This window comes from Vespula vulgaris, chromosome 17 (genome assembly GCF_905475345.1).
Source record: "Vespula vulgaris chromosome 17, iyVesVulg1.1, whole genome shotgun sequence".
Taxonomy (NCBI): domain Eukaryota; kingdom Metazoa; phylum Arthropoda; class Insecta; order Hymenoptera; family Vespidae; genus Vespula; species Vespula vulgaris.
Genome location: NC_066602.1, coordinates 4,777,298 through 4,794,687, shown reverse-complemented (window position 1 = coordinate 4,794,687; position 17,390 = coordinate 4,777,298). Strand labels below are relative to the sequence as shown.

The following is a 17,390-nucleotide window of genomic DNA, read 5'->3' as shown; positions in this document are numbered from 1 at the left end:
TTTGAGAAATATTATATATTATATAATAACTAATTAATTATATAATTTGTTATTACGTTTTTTTTTTAATATCCTATATAATAATATCTAAAAGTCGTAACCGATTGATTAGATTTTAAAGTTAACTGATCGTCCATTTTGATCAATTATTTCACCAAGTATAATATATTGATATTACTGAGATGCACATTATATTTGTCAATAATTTTAAAATATTAAATATGTAAAATAACATTTTATTTTTTATTTTTTAACTTGTTTAATTCTAAAAATATTACATTATATGTTAGATGAATCTCGGTTTCGATATAATCGCATTGATAATAATAGATACTTTCATAACATTTTTATAAAAACAAAAAATGTATGTTATAATAAATTTGATTATTTTTCTGATTATTAATCTTCTTATTACATTTTAAACAATCGTGATTGTAAAATTTATATAACTGATTTCGATTATATATATATATATATATATATATATATGCAATTATAAAAATAATAATTAATAATATTATTGCTTATTCGTAAATAGTATATATTTTGTGTATTTTAAGAATTTTTTATTTTTAATAAATTGAAAATATTAAAAATTAACCTAAAACTATCCTTTTATTTTAATTTCCTAATTCTTTAAATAAAATTTATTAAAATATAACAATTTTAATATAATGTTTAAAATATGTGTATTAACAAATTAGGTAATAACAAGATAGTATAATAAAAGATTAATATATGATGATATATGGAAAAAATTTTAATATTTTCACGTTTACAATCTTTTGTTTTACATGACTAGATTATAAAAAGCAATTAAAAAGTCACGTTGTTAAAGCAGTGTCGGGTATTATACATCAAAAATTATATATGTAAATATATGTATATTGAAATTGTATTGTACAATCAATGATTTTGGTTTATGTTTGAAGACAATAATATAATTATTTTAAATTATTGCATTAAGTCTTGTATAAGACGCAACATTTTAGTGGAATGTCATAATATAAAAATGTGAAAAGTAGGAATGGAATGATAATACAAGAATTACAAGATAATACATGAATAAAAAAAGAATTACTCGATTATAAATTTTCTCATTTTTTTATCCATTGGAATTAAACTTAATTAAGGTTAAATTTTAATAAATTACGCAAAGAAATATTTTATGTAATGATCGATTAGAGAAACAATGTATTATCATACTTCTTGACTAAATAATTGTTGATATGCAAATATAAATAAATGAACACAGCACATATGAAACAGCATTTAAATTTTCATTATTGTGTAAGGAAATATGAAAATGTCTTTTCATAGAGGATATTAGAATTATTTTTAAAAAGAAATAATAATACAAAATATATTTTCTATTTGTACTTTTATCCAACACAAACTTTTATTCCAATCAGTTCTTTTAGAATATCTGAAAATAATAAGAACATTTTCTTATACCGTGCATCAATTATTTTTATGTTATGGAAAGAACACTTTCATAAGCTAATTATTTTAATTTTCTTTTTAAAATGAGCAGTAGTACACTTTTTTTTCATGATAGAATATGTAGTGAGAAATACAAAATGGAAATTTTAGACTTAGAATATACAGACTTTCTAATTCTTACTTGGTCAAACTTCTAAATGCAGTTTTAAATATAACTGGTTATCACACAACGTATTATATTTATTGAAATAACTTATATGCAAGGTGTTAATAAAAGGAGCACACATATTTTGATTGCGACCAGCAATATAAGATTAAAAATTTTAAATACATTCTCTTCTCGTATATATATCCTACGTTTTCATTATTATATTTAACTTTGTGCAACAGTATTTTACAATTGACTTTTGAGGCATCCTTCATAAACACCTAGCATATATTTTTATTGAGAATTGCGTCTAAAGCAAGAAGAATTGCAGATTTAACAAATATCAACTATTCATCAGCTACTGATACACACCTATACTGCTAAATGAGCATTCTATCATATTCACTATGTACGTATGTATGGTATGTATTTATTTATTTATGTATATTTGAAAAATGTAAAATTCTGTTACAGTTAAAGCTCTCATCTTATTTCTCCATATTATTTTATTCTGATTTTTATCAAGTTGTATCAATGAACTATATGAATATTTTTCTTAAATACACAACTAGAATATTTTTCATATTGTTTCAAATACGAATCGTTGAAATAATTTTCTATAACATTATACTATACAGATTCTGTATTTTTTATAAGAATAAACCACTTATAGATTACAACTTTAGAAAGTCGACACACCGTTATCTGTTTATTATAATGTAAATAGTAAAATTCTTTTTAACCAAAGACATCATATAGAGTCATATAATAATAAAAACATTGATATTATTGCACAAAAAGGTATGTTTAAAATAATAGTATTAAATAAAAAGACACTTCATGATATAAATATAGTTAATTATAAAAAGTGTGTTTGTGTATTAAGTTTATAGTGTTCAAAAATAAAATATCTTTTCAGATAACTTTTGTAAACGACTGAACGAGTAAATATACGTTAAAAAGTATCCTCTAGCTAATGCGAAAAAGATATATTAATTAAATTTTATTCTTCCTATGTAAATACCATTAAATTGGAAAATGACAAAGTATTAAATATATATGTAAACGTAACCATAAACGATTCTTCATTTTTAAAAAAAGGCGCTTATTACTTTTCAGGCACAAAATATCGTTACTCGAATTTAATAGAGTAGAATATAGTTCAATATACTTTAATTTTGACATTTAGCTTTCTCATTGTGTGCTAAATACAGCTACATTTTTTCTCTAATATTTTGAAACTTTTCTTTTTTATATTTTTCCATTAAAAACGTTAACTCGAAAACAATACTCGTTCGACAATATTAAATCATCATCATCACCATCATCATAATTATAATCATCATCATCATCATCATCATCATCATCATCATCATCATCATCATCATCATCATAATCATCATCATCATCATCATCATCATCATCATCACACCACCACCACCATCATCATCATCATCACCACTACCACTATTACCATCACCGTCGTCGTCGTTGTCGTCGTCGTCGTCATCGTCATGGTCATTATCATTATCATTATCAGCAACATCATGATCATCTATAAATATTTATCAGTCTACGAGCATATAATTAAGTACGATAGAACATTCTGCTGCATTAACTGTGAGTGTTTCATGTTTCAATTCAGTCGAAGTATCTTTAGTTAACAATCTTTGCAGAAAAAAGTTCTGATAAATTCCTTGTCTAAATTCCATTATTAAAAAATGGGGGAATTCACTAATTTCTTTCAATATACTAGCAACAAAGAAAATTATGCATTGATTTGCATAAATTACTTATAATTTAAAAAAAAATGATAATCAAAAATGCAATAAATAAAAATGAACGTATGAATAAAATATGTAATATGATCTCTTCAATGTTTGTCCTTATTCATAATATATAATATGAATTGCACTGTTTTTTTAATATTATCAAGAATGCGAATAGGAGAGTATTTCATTTTATAAGAAATATCAACTAAATCACATTGATTATTTTACTAATGACAAAATTCAACAGAAAATTTCACTTTCATCATAAAAAACATTTTTTTTTAAATATATATATAATGTTCTCAAAGATTGATTCTTAAGCATGTGGTATAAAGAAACAGTAAGAGAAGACAACATTTTTAAATATTCTTTTTCTTTAAAATTTGTCTATCACATTTTATCCATAATAATAAATTTAACATAAATTTATTTCATCGGAAGTTTTTTTCTCTTTTTGTTTTGTTTTTTTTTTCCTTTTTTTTTCTTTTTTTTTTAGAATTGAACAATAATCTTTCAATATCGTAACAAACAACGTATAACTGAATGGATTATACTAACTTTTACGTCTGCGTAATCAGACTCGATAAGTTCCTTCAATAGATGTGAGAAAAAACACTCGTATAACATATCACACATAAATTCATTACAAGTTTAATAACGCTAAAAGACAATAACGAATCAATATATTCTAAAGAAAGAACTTCTTATAATGAAAAAAATTACATGTATGAGTCTATGCATATATATATATAAGAAAAAAACCATATTAATTAAATTCTTCAAATATATACATAGAAAAAATGAATCAAAAAATTCATTTTCTCAGATCTCATTTATATTACCTAGAAAATAGTAACCATAATTTTTTCGATAAGTATATTATTAATAAAAAATAATTGTTGCGAAGAAAAATCCATTATAACAATTACTTCTCCGCATGACTTGTTACTAATTAGAAATGTAAGATATGATATGAAATATACTAAAATTGAAAGAACGAATCAAAAATGAGCAGGCAGCAATTGAATAATATATTGTGAATGGCACACCTTTTTCTAAAATGACTATTCATGAGAACAACAAAAAACTGCATATAAGCAATTTAGTACTATTAGAAAGTTAACGATTACTTTTTTAACCATACAAAAAAAATGTTGGAATAATTTACATAAAATTGATAATAATGAATGAAAAATGAAGAGAAAAACATATGTTTGTGTCTAAAATTAAATAGTCTTTGAAAATATCATAACTTACCAAGGGAACCATCACAGTATTTAACTGTAACCAAACTGTACCTTACGACATTGGCAAAGCCACTTAATAATTCGAGCATTTCGTTCAACGATGCTCGGTGGATCGTTAACCCTTTGATTAGAATCGTCATTACCCATACCAATGCTACAATTATTATTCTGCCATTGACTACCCTGATTTGCCTGATTATTTCCAATCCAAGAGTAAAGACCTAATGCTGAGTCGACCGAGCTAACACTATCGAAAAATACAGGTGACGAAGATTTCGAATCGGGTTCAGTGATAAGTTGATAATTATCTGAATCTAAACCCAAACGATCAAAGAAATTCTCCAACTGTGTCACCGAACGTGGCGTACGTGCTGATAACTTGCTTGTTCGACCATTATCTTGTCTCCAATAACGATCACTTATATCAGATTTTGATCTCAAAATTGGTCTACCACGTCCTTCCTTCCAACCATCTGAGAATCTATCATGAAAATAAATATTATTTGTTGAACTTTCGAAGAATAAAATTATATGATACAAAATTAAATATATCTAATAGTCATTTTTAATCACAGGTAAAATTCTTAATATTAGATTAAAACATAAAGTACCTAGAGTTACAAGTAGGACTGTAATCAGTTTGACTCTCGCTGCTTTCAGAATCAGGACTATAATGTCTCACGACAGAAGGCGGTGTACCACTGGCATAACTACCCTTTCTTGAACGATTTTTATCAGTTGAATGTTGAGTAGATGCACCACTGTCTCTACGTACGTGAGTCCAATAATCCTATCAATGGGAACATCACTGTTAACGAGAAATTTTGTTGGAGTAAATAAGAGTCACTGATGACGAGAATACCTGTAACCTTGGTGGTGGTTCACTACGATGAGTACAATGCCCAGAGGATCCACCAGAATCTCTTGCAGTAGCGCCATGACTCAATTTACTCGAGCCAGACGATTTCTGTGTTCTGCCACCAGAGGATAGAACACTACTAGCATCTCCACCGCCAGAGCCTAACGATCGTCTGATGTGACGCGTACTAAACATGTTTGGTAATAAACATTTCTCTAATTCAACTGTTTTCCTCCTTTTTTTTATTAAGTAACAATAAAAATGATCGATCTAATAATAATACCTGCGATAGCAGACAGCATCACGTTTGAAACTATGCTCGGAATAATCCGAACTAGTCTCGCAATCTGGACAATTGTTAGCCCCATAATGATGCCCAGATTGTTTAGCAGGTGATTTTGTCGACGTACGTGGTGATAACGAAGCTCGACGATGTGTGCTAGTGTGAAGATCAGGCAAAGATTTATGACAAATTGTGTTCTCTGCTGATGGAGAAGTGATGGATTTTCTGCTGCCTGGGCCAGATGTATGAGAATGTGAATTACTGCGACCAAATTTGAAGCGAACGTCTGGCGGTGTACAATGCTACAAAATATAACATTAGAATGAATGATATTGTGATTAAATACATTTGTTATTTTTTAGTTAACAATTAATTGTGTTGTATTCTTGAAATCTTCTTTACCGACGCACGGTCATCGTCTCGGCAACCAGGTGATAAGCTGCCAGGTGAATATCTGAACTTTTCCTCACGTGTGACACCGTTTGTTGTTTGAAGGCAAGCCTGAGTTGGGCTTTCCGGGAAGAAGACATTCTCCTTGCTATCGGTGTTGAGTAATCTCCGTAATTTTGTCTGCAATTGATCCCCGCTCGTAGTACTCGGTGGCCCTGAAATAGTGCGCCGCTGCGGAACAGGGACTAAACGTGGGCTCTTTGGTGGCAGCGCGGGTGGCAGTGTTTGTTGAGGACTCAAAATCCCATCTGCTGATAAATACAATCGACGATAAGCTCTTACTAAGGTTGTAGTATATGATAAACAAGAAATACGATCATGATTTATCATTTCAATAGGATCAACATGATTCTTCTTTTTGATCTCCAAACTTGTTAATAAATACTTTGAAGCTTCACCGTTGATCGATCAAATCTACATAGATACAACAAACAAATATTATTTGTAAATTGGATACTTCAACAACCAATTTTGAAACATATGATACACAAGTAATCGTTGAAGAACAATTTGATCAGTTAGAAGTGATGAACAATTACAAGAAGAACAACTCGATCGGTTAAAAGTGATAGATTTGCTAAATATTTAGATAAGGAAAAAGAAAATATTTACTTCTATCTTGATCATGACACGTGGCCCAACAACAGGGTGGTGTTACAGGATTAGATATTTGTGATGGCGAGGGTGATTGTATCGAGCACGGTACAGTTGTATTTCCACACTTCCTAAGTAACCTAGGTGGTGCACTAGGTGCACTTAGCTGAGACACTTGAAGATGACCGCTATTCTTGAGTTCCTGTTTCCGATCCAGCACAGTCTCACTTTTTACGTAAAATGCTTTCGTTTCTTGCAATAATTCCACTGCACTCTTACGTTTTCCTACGAACAATAATTATCATCGCGTCATCGTTATCGGCTTCTTAAGTAATTTCATTTCCGTTCGTCATATGAAAAATTGAACAACGTTTTGACGAAATAACGGACGTTGATCGTCCTGATAATGAAAAGGAAGGATTTCTAAGATATTTATGTTGTACATATAATAATAAAAAGAGGTTTCATTCAAAAGAACATATGAGTTAGCAACAAAATGGATTATGATTTCGGATAAGCGAATTCACTACTCGCTGAGGAGAAGCTTAATAGAGAAAAATCTCGAAAGAGTCAGGACAGCAACAGCTAATTTGCCGCATTTTCACAAGGACATCGCAATATTTGTCAAAGAAGTCTTTTACATAAGAATCTTTACCATGGTGGAATATACATACAATAATAATGTTAACATTAAGAATACTAGATTTCGAACGAAGTTATATATATATATATATAAAATTTTATATATATTAAATATATAGAATAAATTATATATATATATAAATATATATAAAACTTCGTTTTATATATATATATATCGGTCGTTTGAGAAAGACAAGAATGAAAATATACCGAAGACTCTCATTTCTCTGGTAAAAACATTTTCGTTCAGATTTGAAAGAACGGACGAAGGTGCCTGGTTTTGATTACCCTAGGAACACCCTTCTTCCCTTTATGTTTATATATTTACAAGTGAAACATGTCGAAAAGAGAAGTCTTTTTAACTATTACTGCTGTTGCTGCTGCTGCTACCGCAAACCAGAGACATGGAATAGCTTTCACTCGAGTACAAAAATGTTTTTATTCATCGTATATACATATGTATATACATGCATTTGTTTACATATGCACGTATATACATATGTGTATTCTTAAAAATATAATTATAACAATTTTTGTTGTTGTTGTTGCTGCTGTTTATATATTTGAATCAACTACCTGTGTGATCAATGTGCCGATGATGATTTCTAACATAAGGTGGTGTTGGATGCCTAGCTTGAATATCCCAATACGAATTACGACTATTTCCGAAATTATTCACTCTTTGCTGTTGCGAAGGCGAGGATTGCTTACAAGGCAACCTGGCCATGGCGGTCATCATCTTTCCTATTCGACGCGCTATAAATCGATTACGTTAGCGGTCCTCGTCTTATTTTGATACGTCGTCGCTTCGACCCCATTTTCTGCTGATCGTCCGCACTCTGCAACACATATAATCGACCCATTAATCAGGAATATAATTAATTATTAAGGATACAAAAAAGAAATAATTAAAAAATTTGGTATTCATTTCAAAATTTGGTACTTCAACGATTATTAAGAACAATATGCCGTCCACTATTCGTCAGACCTGTAACACATTAAGTTTCTCTTATATTCTAAAGGAATATTTTCCCCGACTAAATTCTACTCTCTGCAGTTCATGCTCTCTATCATTACCAAGAAAAGATCATCGCAACACTTGTGAGGCCGAATATGTCGAATGGAAACTAGGATTCTGTATTTTTATGTATTCAACCGATACAAATGCGCGCGAAAACGTACTTTTTGAATCAACAAGATCTTTTTATGAAAAATAATGAACGGTAATAATGAATTGAATTCAAAGGGAAAGCTCATCGAGTTAGCCATTATTTGAAATATCGAGTATTTTGATGAATAAACAGAGAGGAAAGAGGAAAGAGAGAGGGTAGGATTGAAGTGACATCAAGAGTAAAAGGAACATTGTAAACACATTATGAACAACGAATGATCGACATTTATGTGACAACTTGTCAAAAAAAAATCATCAGCAGTTTAATTATTATATTATGTTAAGATATGTGAAACGTTATCTGATTGATACTTTTGATAACTTTAAAAGAGTTGCTTGAAACAAAATGTTACCTTCAGAATTGTTATAAAAATGTATTCAATTTGATAACAAACGATTCAATATATTTTGTTGGAACTATGAATTTGATTTCTCTTCGATTAATTCGTATCCCGTTAAAAATCCCTGAGAATTTAAAAAGGATGATGAGGTTACGAATGGATATTGCAGGATCACCTTGACCTTGGTACACAAAGAGGTAGCACACGTGCCGTTTTACGATATCGACTTGCTGTCAGAGAGTTCCGGTTTATAGCGCCCGCGACCGGACACGTCAGGAACGGTTGGGAGTCGAGTTTTGTCGAAGCTTGCTACCGAATGTGGAAAAGACAAGCGCAGAGGAGTGTTTTTCATTCATCGCACGCTTCTTCTTCTTTTCACTTTCAAACTTTGTTCTTTTCTTTTGCTTTTTTGTTTTTTCTTTCGCCTGTAGTCTCCTTTTAATCACACTTTTCTTATTCACATAATCTTTGATAAATGAATTTCGTTCCAATACTTTTCCCTTTCGCAAAAAACTTGCTTCTATTTTGAAATTAACAAATAAGTTGTTAAGGATTCAAATCTATATGAAAAATTAAGTGACGACATCGTTTCAGTCAATAATGATCTAGGATACAACCATTGCCATTACTACATTCGAAGAATAGCCAATCACAATAAAGAGTAAGAAGCCAATCACGAAATTGTTATAATTTGATATTTTTAATTTAATTATTCTATAACAAATATAAATTCATAAAACACATAAAATAAATTTCATAATTAGGATCATCTACCTTTTACGAAATTTGTTTCATAAATTTTTCTAACAGGCCATCTTTTAAACTCAGCATAAGTAAATATTATCATCTCGTACGTATTTGACGTCTATTGTTCGTACATAAATCGAAATGATACAGAGACGATCTCCCCCTTCTCTCTCTCACGCTACTTTCTTGAGCATCTTCACCACGACGGACGACGAATCGCTATTTCTACAATGCGTTTGACATTGAATTCGCGTATCTTGCCGTTATACCGTGAACAAAGAAAGAAGAAAAATCTTACAACGTTGAATAGGAGATTCCTCACCAAAGATTTCGTGGTATATAAAATGCAGTTCACACACTGACATTAACAAAGCTGAAATTGTGTAACTAGGTCTTCAAAGGAATATTAAAACGAAAGAAAATATTCTTCTAAAAAGACAATAGAAATCATTTAATCGTTTATTAATGATTTTTTAAATTGTTGAATTATTTTAATTATCATCATCACATTTTTAAATGGCCATAATCTTAAACATGGAATAAAAACCAAGTAAATGTTCAATGACGTAAGAGAAATGTTATATTCGATACGCTTTATTATATCTTCTTCGCACAGAAACCGAGGGGGTGAATATAAACTCTCGCTCGATGAGGTAGGAAAAGGCCAGGCGTGAAAAACGGATATCGAAAATGTCACGGTCTCCTTTTCTCTTTGAACGACCTTGAATATAGCGACGCGCTTCCGGCGCTTCCGATGTCTGGGATGATGCTATGAATAAAGGAAGAAATGATATTTTCTAAGTGTCCTTGAGCATAATATTCAATCAATGAACAGTATTACGTTCGTTGCTAATGATAAAAATGAAGCTTAAGAAGTAGACCAATCAGAACACATTGTATCTCGTCAGAATACCATTTTGTCTTTTTTCAATCAAATTACGTGCAAAAGCATTTTGCAAGCCTTATATCTTAAACTAACTTAATTTAATATAACGCGATATTAAAACAAAATTACGTTTCACGTTTGCAAGAGAGATGCAAAGAGAAATCAAAAAAGAGGAAACAAATGGGGGGTTAAGAGGATGCTATACACTTGACAAGACTATCCGAGTCAAGCGGTTATCATTCCTGTCAAAGATAAAAGATACGAAGAGAGAAAAACAGAATAAAAACTAGCCAATGAAAGTCTCTTTTTTTTATCTACGACTTAAATCTTACCGCATAAATCATAGAACCCTATGCAATCGATATTTAAATATGAGGTAAAACGAAGCGGAATGCCGTTTGAGAATAAAAAATGTATTATGAAAAACAAAAATAAAGTTCTTCTGCAAACGTTACTCTTCATTAATCACTTACTAATCACTTTAAATATTATAAATCTCTAAGTACAAACTGAACAATCCTTCGAATTTAATCTTTAAATAACAAATAAAATTCTAAAAAAGAAATACAAAAATATCTGTTTTTCGAATGAACGAGTAATTAAGCTCCTAACTACATGTATTAAATACTATTTTAGACATTTGTCGTAAAATTGTTCAGACAGCTGGCGACGATTGTTCAGTCACAAGGAACGTTATAAGGCTTTAATTTGCAAAGTCACGCGTCGATGGAGTCATCTGTTCGACGAATGAAACGAAACAAATATGGATTCAACGTCTAAGCGAGAATTCTTCTTAGGTAATAAAATAGACAAAATTGATTTATAACAAAGTTCTAAAATTACAGATCTCACATAATTAACTACAACATAAAAAATATATCCTATTTCGATTTTTGAAAAATATTCTATTCTCGATTTATAAAATAGTTTTCGTTTCAAGGTACATCAACCCCTGAGATGTTAAGTAAGTCGTACTGAAACGAACGAGTTGACCTGCACGCGGAACTCGACTACGATGGCAACGAAAGGAATGAAGGAGGGTGAAAGAGGGTGAAAACGTATGCGTGGTTCATTGATCGAAGGGCAACTTTACAAAGCTTTCCTACTTTGCTTCTACACGTTTCTTATTATGATGGATTTTAAAGAAACAAGTTTTCCTATCAAGCAACACCCTTTAGCTTCAAATCAACTTTTTTATCTCACACACACACACACACACACACACACACACACACACACACACACACACACACACACACTAAAATACAATAAATATGTTAATAATAATTACATAATAAATTAAAAATGATCTATGTTATAGTCATACTTTAGTACATTTCACTATAGTACAATAAATAACTGTACTATACTACAATATATTTGACTCTACTATAATAAAGTAAAACAATATAGTATACATAATATATTCCTGTGCAATATAATTCAATATAAAATTGAGAACAATAACACCATGGTAAAACATAATTAAATTCTAATCTCAAATTTTCGTTTTTGACAAATTAATTAATTGATCAACGCAAAACCGCCATAACCAAAAATTAACTTTATTATGAAAATATATTGAAAATTCTATACGCACGCAAATACGCACATATATAAAAGGAACGTGTCGCTTACGGAATGTTTCCGTAATCGACCTTGAATTTAACTAGATAGACAAAATCAATGAAAAAAACAGGAAGTACAATTAAAGACAAATGAAACTTTTATATTATGTTACTATTTAAACTAGTAGTTTATTTATATCAGAATGTTCGATTATACAACGAAAAAATATGTTAAAGTGGCGTTTTTTTTCAAATTCCTTTATTACCACTTCGTTCAGTTTCATTACACTCGAACCAATTGCAACCAATTGAGATCAATCTTAACGTAACGAATACGCATATTCATACTTAATTGGAGGGTATTACATATTGCTAAATACGAACATATTTACTTTTATCAATTAAGATATAGAACGAACAATTTTATCAATAGTATATTTAAATATTATTTAACAATTCTATCATTCCAATTTTAATTACTGAAAAAAATAAATAAAATAAATTAACAAATTTAATAAATCACAATTGGCGCCATTGTGCGTAATCTCGTTCGTAACCTAATTAGAGATCTTCAATTTTATAAAGAAAATAATTGACGATCAAAATTCAATATTTTTTAGTTATATCGTTTAATGAAATTAAATAGTAACTTTACCTAATAACTTTGAGAAAAAATTATTAAATAAGATGAATATATATAGATTAATTACAACGAATGATATAAATAAAGCTAAACAAGTTTATACGTTACGATACTACAGTAGTAATAGTACAAATAATCTTTTCATTATTTCATTATATCTGTACAAATTTAAATATAAGATACAACAACAACAACGACAACGACAACGACAACGACAACGACAACAACAACAACAACAACAACAACAACAACAACAACAACAACAACAACAACAACAACAACAACAACAACAACAACCACCACAACAATAACAATAATAACAGCAACAGTACAATAACAATAACAACAACAATAATAAACAACAACAACAACAACAACGATGATGATGATGATAATAATAATAACAATAATAACAACAACAACAATATTAATCCTTAACTATAAATTCAAAAAATTCGAAATATCCCTATAAAAACCATCGTAGAAATATGGTAAAACATTAACGACGATAAAATAACCTTTACACTTACGAAGGATGTGGCAGCGTCAGCATTCCCTCCACAGCAAAAAAGGGCCTACAAGTGTACGCATTTGCGTGAGGACGAAACCGAAAGAGAACCGAAAGAACACTGATTTTATATCTCGAACGATATACGTCCGTAAGTGGCTATTTGCACACAATGTAAAATTCAATTTATAGACCGTTAAACACGGCAGATAGAACTCCTGCTTCAATCATGTATGTGTTGATTTCTCTAACGAGAAAAATGAATATTATAATATTACTATCGTACCGAGGCCGAGATAATCACTCTCTCATGTTAATGCCACAAATTGCGCGTTTGACATAATTTATTTGATGACTCTGCATCTAGTTTTACCGGATGAAGGATAACGAACAAGCTAATGTATCGAAAACGATGCAAATAGGAAATTGGTGGGGAGGGAATTGAATGATAATAACAACACTACAGAACAACCATCACGTTCACGAGTGACTAGCCAGACTGATCTGATCTGGATTACGTTCTCGAACAAATCCCCTCCACGAAATGTTTGCGCATGCGCAATTACGCCAAAGATTCTCATTGGTTAATATGCACAGGATCGTGTATACTCGATCAAAGAAGTGGTAATTCGTGCACCCTTGTAAATCTTCCGTATAAAGTTAATATTTACAATACCCTTTACGATAATTTAATATCAATATTCAATTATTACTCGATATTATACTATTTATGATCAATTAGAAAAAAATATCGGATTAATTTTGGAAATAAAATTTACAAGAAAATTTTAAGTATTTATATAAAATCTGTGATTGGTTAATTTCGGACGAATAAGTTATTTTTCTAGTTGTCGTCATATTAGTTATTTCTATATTAGACATATTTATCGTCCTGTTTATACAATAGTATTTGTTTAAATATATTTGTTATTTATTGTCTGATCAACGTAAACAAACAAAATTGTTAAAGCTATAATTAACATCATTTATATTTGAAGTAAAAAAAAGTTGTATACTATAAAAGAAAATGGATAATGACACCCCTTTGATATATGGGCTTGAATTTCAAGTATGTTTTCCTAATAATGTTTCTTAATAATTTAGTCTTACAGTATATATTAGCAATTTAGTTTTGACAAGAGTATTTATGTATTAATAATTTATAATTAATATATTATAGACTAGAGCACTATCGGCACAGACTGCAGAAACTGATATTGTTAGATTTCTAGTAGGAACTCAATCGTTAAAATTTACTAACAATCAAGTACATTTAGTTGAACTTAATGAAGAAACCAATGGTTTAAACACTCAAGTATTTCAACATCCGATAGGTGAAATATGGTCCTTGCAAGCATCGCCAACTGAATCTTCTTTATTTATTACATGTTACAACAGTTTAAATGGTATTTTTTAATTCATTTGATCTGTCTTAGAAAGGAAAGAACATTAAATATATTTTCAATTTAAATTTTATAGATGAAGGAACATGTCAAATGAAAGGAGCACTTTGGAAATTACCTGAAATTAAAGAATATACAAATGACAGTATACAGTTGGAGATGCTAGCTGAAATTGATACAACAAAATATGGTACTGATTTGAAAACTATTGCATATCATCCTATGGATGGTACAAAAGCTATATCAGTTGTAGATAATCGCTTTGCTTTATGGGACCTTGCTAACAGTAGACCACAAGTAAATATAAATACTTATTACATTTACAGTTATATAAACTTTTTCAATCTTAGTTATATAATACAGGTTATAGTATCAGGTATTTTGTCTGGTAAAAATCTACCACGGTTTACAAATGGTAAATGGAATCCTCACAATGGATGTAATCAATTTGTAACGTTAGATGAAAATAATATTCAAGGTTGGGATTTAAGAGCTCCATCTGATCCTTCATGGATAATTTCATCAGCACATTCACAAATAATTAGGTAAATATAAAAAGAAAAAATAATGTTTCCTTCTCTTGTATAAATAAAAATAAAAGTAGATAACAACATTTTATCATAGAGATTTAGACTTCAATGTGAATCGGCAATATTTCTTATCTACCTGTGGTGATGATGGATATATGAAATTCTGGGATATTCGAGTACCAAGTGAACCTGTCTTATCACGTATGGAACATTCTCATTGGGTGTGGAATATAAGAATCAATCGTTTCCATGATCAGTTGGTTCTAACATCAAGTAGCGATTCTAGGGTTATATTATATAGTATCGTATCTATTTCTTCTGAACCATACGGGCATATAGTTTCACCAGAAGATGATAATGGACAAGGTGATGAAATATGTCAAAAAGATAAGTAAGTATATTTAATAATTAAGCAATATTTTTAACTTATATAGTAGTATGTAACATTATAATATTATTATAAATATTTTAGATTAGAAGATGGAGTTGTTGAAAGATATGAAGAACACGAAGATAGTGTATATGCAGTGGAATGGTCCTCTGCTGATCCTTGGACATTTGCTTCATTGAGTTATGATGGCAGATTAGTAATTAATAAAGTACCACGCAAATACAAATATCGAATAATTCTCTAAATTGAATATAATATTTATTAGAACTCAAAAATTTATTTTGGGTTAATTCTCTCATAAACATTTAAATAATTGATATCTGCAATATTAACTGATATAATTAAAGTATTAACAAAATTATATCTAATATGTTTATATGTATATAATTACAAAGAAGAAAACTTTCTATAAATTTCCTGTTATTATATTACAATCGTTCTGATATTCTACTAGCAATATTCCTTAAATGACCATAAACTTTAGATGGTGGACTTCCTAAAATTAAATTACAAATAGCTCTGCGAGCCAATTGTATATTTTGGAAGGAACCAAGAATATGAATTTTACTATCAGCTAAAACAATTCTTGTTTTTGTTACGTTTTCTATAGTGAATTTTGTTCTTCCACCTTTCCCTGCTAATCTTCCTATAGCTCTAGATAAATGATCACTTTTTAATGGTTTTACATCTTGAACTTCAAATGTCTCTATGAATAAATCATCTAAACGTAATAAAGCTAATGCATCTTCTATTTCGAAGCCATATATAAAAGCTTTTACAAAATCTGCACCTTTTTGAAGATTAGAAATATCTGCAGTTTCAGGAGCAATACGAATCTCTACATTTCTTGTTTTCAAATTGAAACGTATCTGTAATTGTAAATGTTCAACAATCGGAGTAAATATCTTCATCCAATTATCCTTGAGTGGGGTATATCTATGCGCAGGTACAGGTATCTACAAAATATCTATCATTTATATACTTTCTTAAATTTAATTTATATTATTAATAATACATTATCAAAATGTACCTTTCGAAATTCACCACGTTGTACTTTTCTGGCTCTTTTTGTAGATGATACAGATTTAATCTTTCCTTCAATACCATTTATTATTTCGACCTGTTAAATAATATTATAATAAATTAATATAAGAGCAATGAAGGAAATATTATAGTAAAAATGAAAATATTAAAAAATAAAGACAATGAACACGATAAAATATAACCTCTGTTACATACCTCCATAGCATTATCCTCGGCTTGTCGTTTCTTTCCTTTCTGATCTGCGTTTGCCATTTTGAAGTATTTCTTTTTGTTATATATATGTGTGTGTCAACATAAAATTATAATCTTTCTAAACTATATACAAATGAATTTAAACTAAAAAGTACATATTTGATGTACACCAACTTTGTACACCAACCCATGTGCTTTTAAACCGATACCCAGTCACCATGTTTCATTACAATCTGTAAAATGTCGACGTTGATTTGCTAGTCCTTATGACGCAAACAAAAAATTATTCGATGTTTATAAATTCTAATTAATTATTCGTTTTCATCAAATTAACAAAATAACCTAATTAATAATTTCGTTCTCAATTATTCCATAGCTAAAATTATTAATATGTGTGAATAATGTTTGTATGAAAGGATATTACCAGCCAATGATATCTCTTTACAAACAAATAACCAACCAATTACAACAGTTCTCACGTTACCATGGTTAAATCTATATATATTGTAAATTCAAAAAAGATTCCCA

General features: G+C 29.5%; 3 protein-coding genes across 5 annotated transcripts; 1 reads left to right on the top strand and 2 right to left on the bottom strand.

The window, feature by feature from the left end:
* Positions 1-739: 739 nt before the first annotated feature.
* Positions 740-13,793, bottom strand: LOC127070260 (uncharacterized). Of its 2 annotated transcripts, none has more exons than XM_051007985.1 (8): positions 13,325-13,793; positions 8,015-8,277; positions 6,815-7,081; positions 6,155-6,453; positions 5,753-6,054; positions 5,473-5,656; positions 5,222-5,400; positions 740-5,091 (listed from the first exon to the last, which is right to left on the bottom strand). In XM_051007985.1, the coding sequence occupies exons 2-8, from the start codon at positions 8,175-8,177 to the stop codon at positions 4,641-4,643; spliced, it is 1,845 nt and encodes a 614-aa protein (XP_050863942.1). In that variant the 5' UTR covers positions 8,178-8,277; positions 13,325-13,793; the 3' UTR covers positions 740-4,640. The 2 variants fall into 2 exon arrangements, with proteins under 2 accessions (XP_050863942.1, XP_050863943.1); XM_051007986.1 differs by having other exon boundaries at positions 6,155-6,450.
* Positions 13,794-13,841: 48 nt separating this feature from the next.
* LOC127070261 (EARP-interacting protein homolog) lies at positions 13,842-15,870 on the top strand. Of its 2 annotated transcripts, none has more exons than XM_051007988.1 (6): positions 13,842-13,926; positions 14,637-14,708; positions 14,782-15,002; positions 15,069-15,250; positions 15,330-15,626; positions 15,708-15,870. In XM_051007988.1, exons 1-6 carry the CDS (start codon positions 13,857-13,859, stop codon positions 15,868-15,870), a joined length of 1,005 nt encoding a protein of 334 aa, XP_050863945.1. In that variant the 5' UTR covers positions 13,842-13,856. The 2 variants fall into 2 exon arrangements, with proteins under 2 accessions (XP_050863945.1, XP_050863944.1); XM_051007987.1 differs by lacking the exon at positions 13,842-13,926 and adding an exon at positions 14,110-14,371 and having other exon boundaries at positions 14,483-14,708.
* Positions 15,611-17,158, bottom strand: LOC127070262 (RNA-binding protein pno1). The gene is made up of 3 exons (XM_051007989.1): positions 16,866-17,158; positions 16,657-16,746; positions 15,611-16,582 (listed from the first exon to the last, which is right to left on the bottom strand). Exons 1-3 carry the CDS (start codon positions 16,920-16,922, stop codon positions 16,055-16,057), a joined length of 675 nt encoding a protein of 224 aa, XP_050863946.1. The 5' UTR covers positions 16,923-17,158; the 3' UTR covers positions 15,611-16,054.
* Between the last annotated feature and the right edge of the window lie 232 nt (positions 17,159-17,390).

What these genes read in the sequence shown, in the direction of transcription:
- LOC127070261 (XM_051007987.1), top strand. Translation starts at nt 14,330, where the DNA reads ATGGATAATGACACCCCTTTGATATATGGGCTTGAATTTCAA. An exon ending in TTGCTAACAGTAGACCACAA is followed by an intron (nt 15,003 to 15,068) that starts GTAAATATAAAT and finishes TATATAATACAG; the next exon opens with GTTATAGTATCAGGTATTTT. An exon ending in GAAATATGTCAAAAAGATAA is followed by an intron (nt 15,627 to 15,707) that starts GTAAGTATATTT and finishes TAAATATTTTAG; the next exon opens with ATTAGAAGATGGAGTTGTTG.
- LOC127070260 (XM_051007985.1), bottom strand. Translation starts at nt 8,177, where the DNA reads ATGATGACCGCCATGGCCAGGTTGCCTTGTAAGCAATCCTCGCCTTCG. An exon ending in GTGTCATGATCAAGATAGAA is followed by an intron (nt 6,454 to 6,814) that starts GTAAATATTTTC and finishes TGTATTTATCAG; the next exon opens with CAGATGGGATTTTGAGTCCT. An exon ending in GATGCTGTCTGCTATCGCAG is followed by an intron (nt 5,657 to 5,752) that starts GTATTATTATTA and finishes AAACATGTTTAG; the next exon opens with TACGCGTCACATCAGACGAT.
- LOC127070262 (XM_051007989.1), bottom strand. Translation starts at nt 16,922, where the DNA reads ATGGCAAACGCAGATCAGAAAGGAAAGAAACGACAAGCCGAGGATAAT. An exon ending in CCGAGGATAATGCTATGGAG is followed by an intron (nt 16,747 to 16,865) that starts GTATGTAACAGA and finishes ATTATTTAACAG; the next exon opens with GTCGAAATAATAAATGGTAT. An exon ending in AACGTGGTGAATTTCGAAAG is followed by an intron (nt 16,583 to 16,656) that starts GTACATTTTGAT and finishes GATATTTTGTAG; the next exon opens with ATACCTGTACCTGCGCATAG.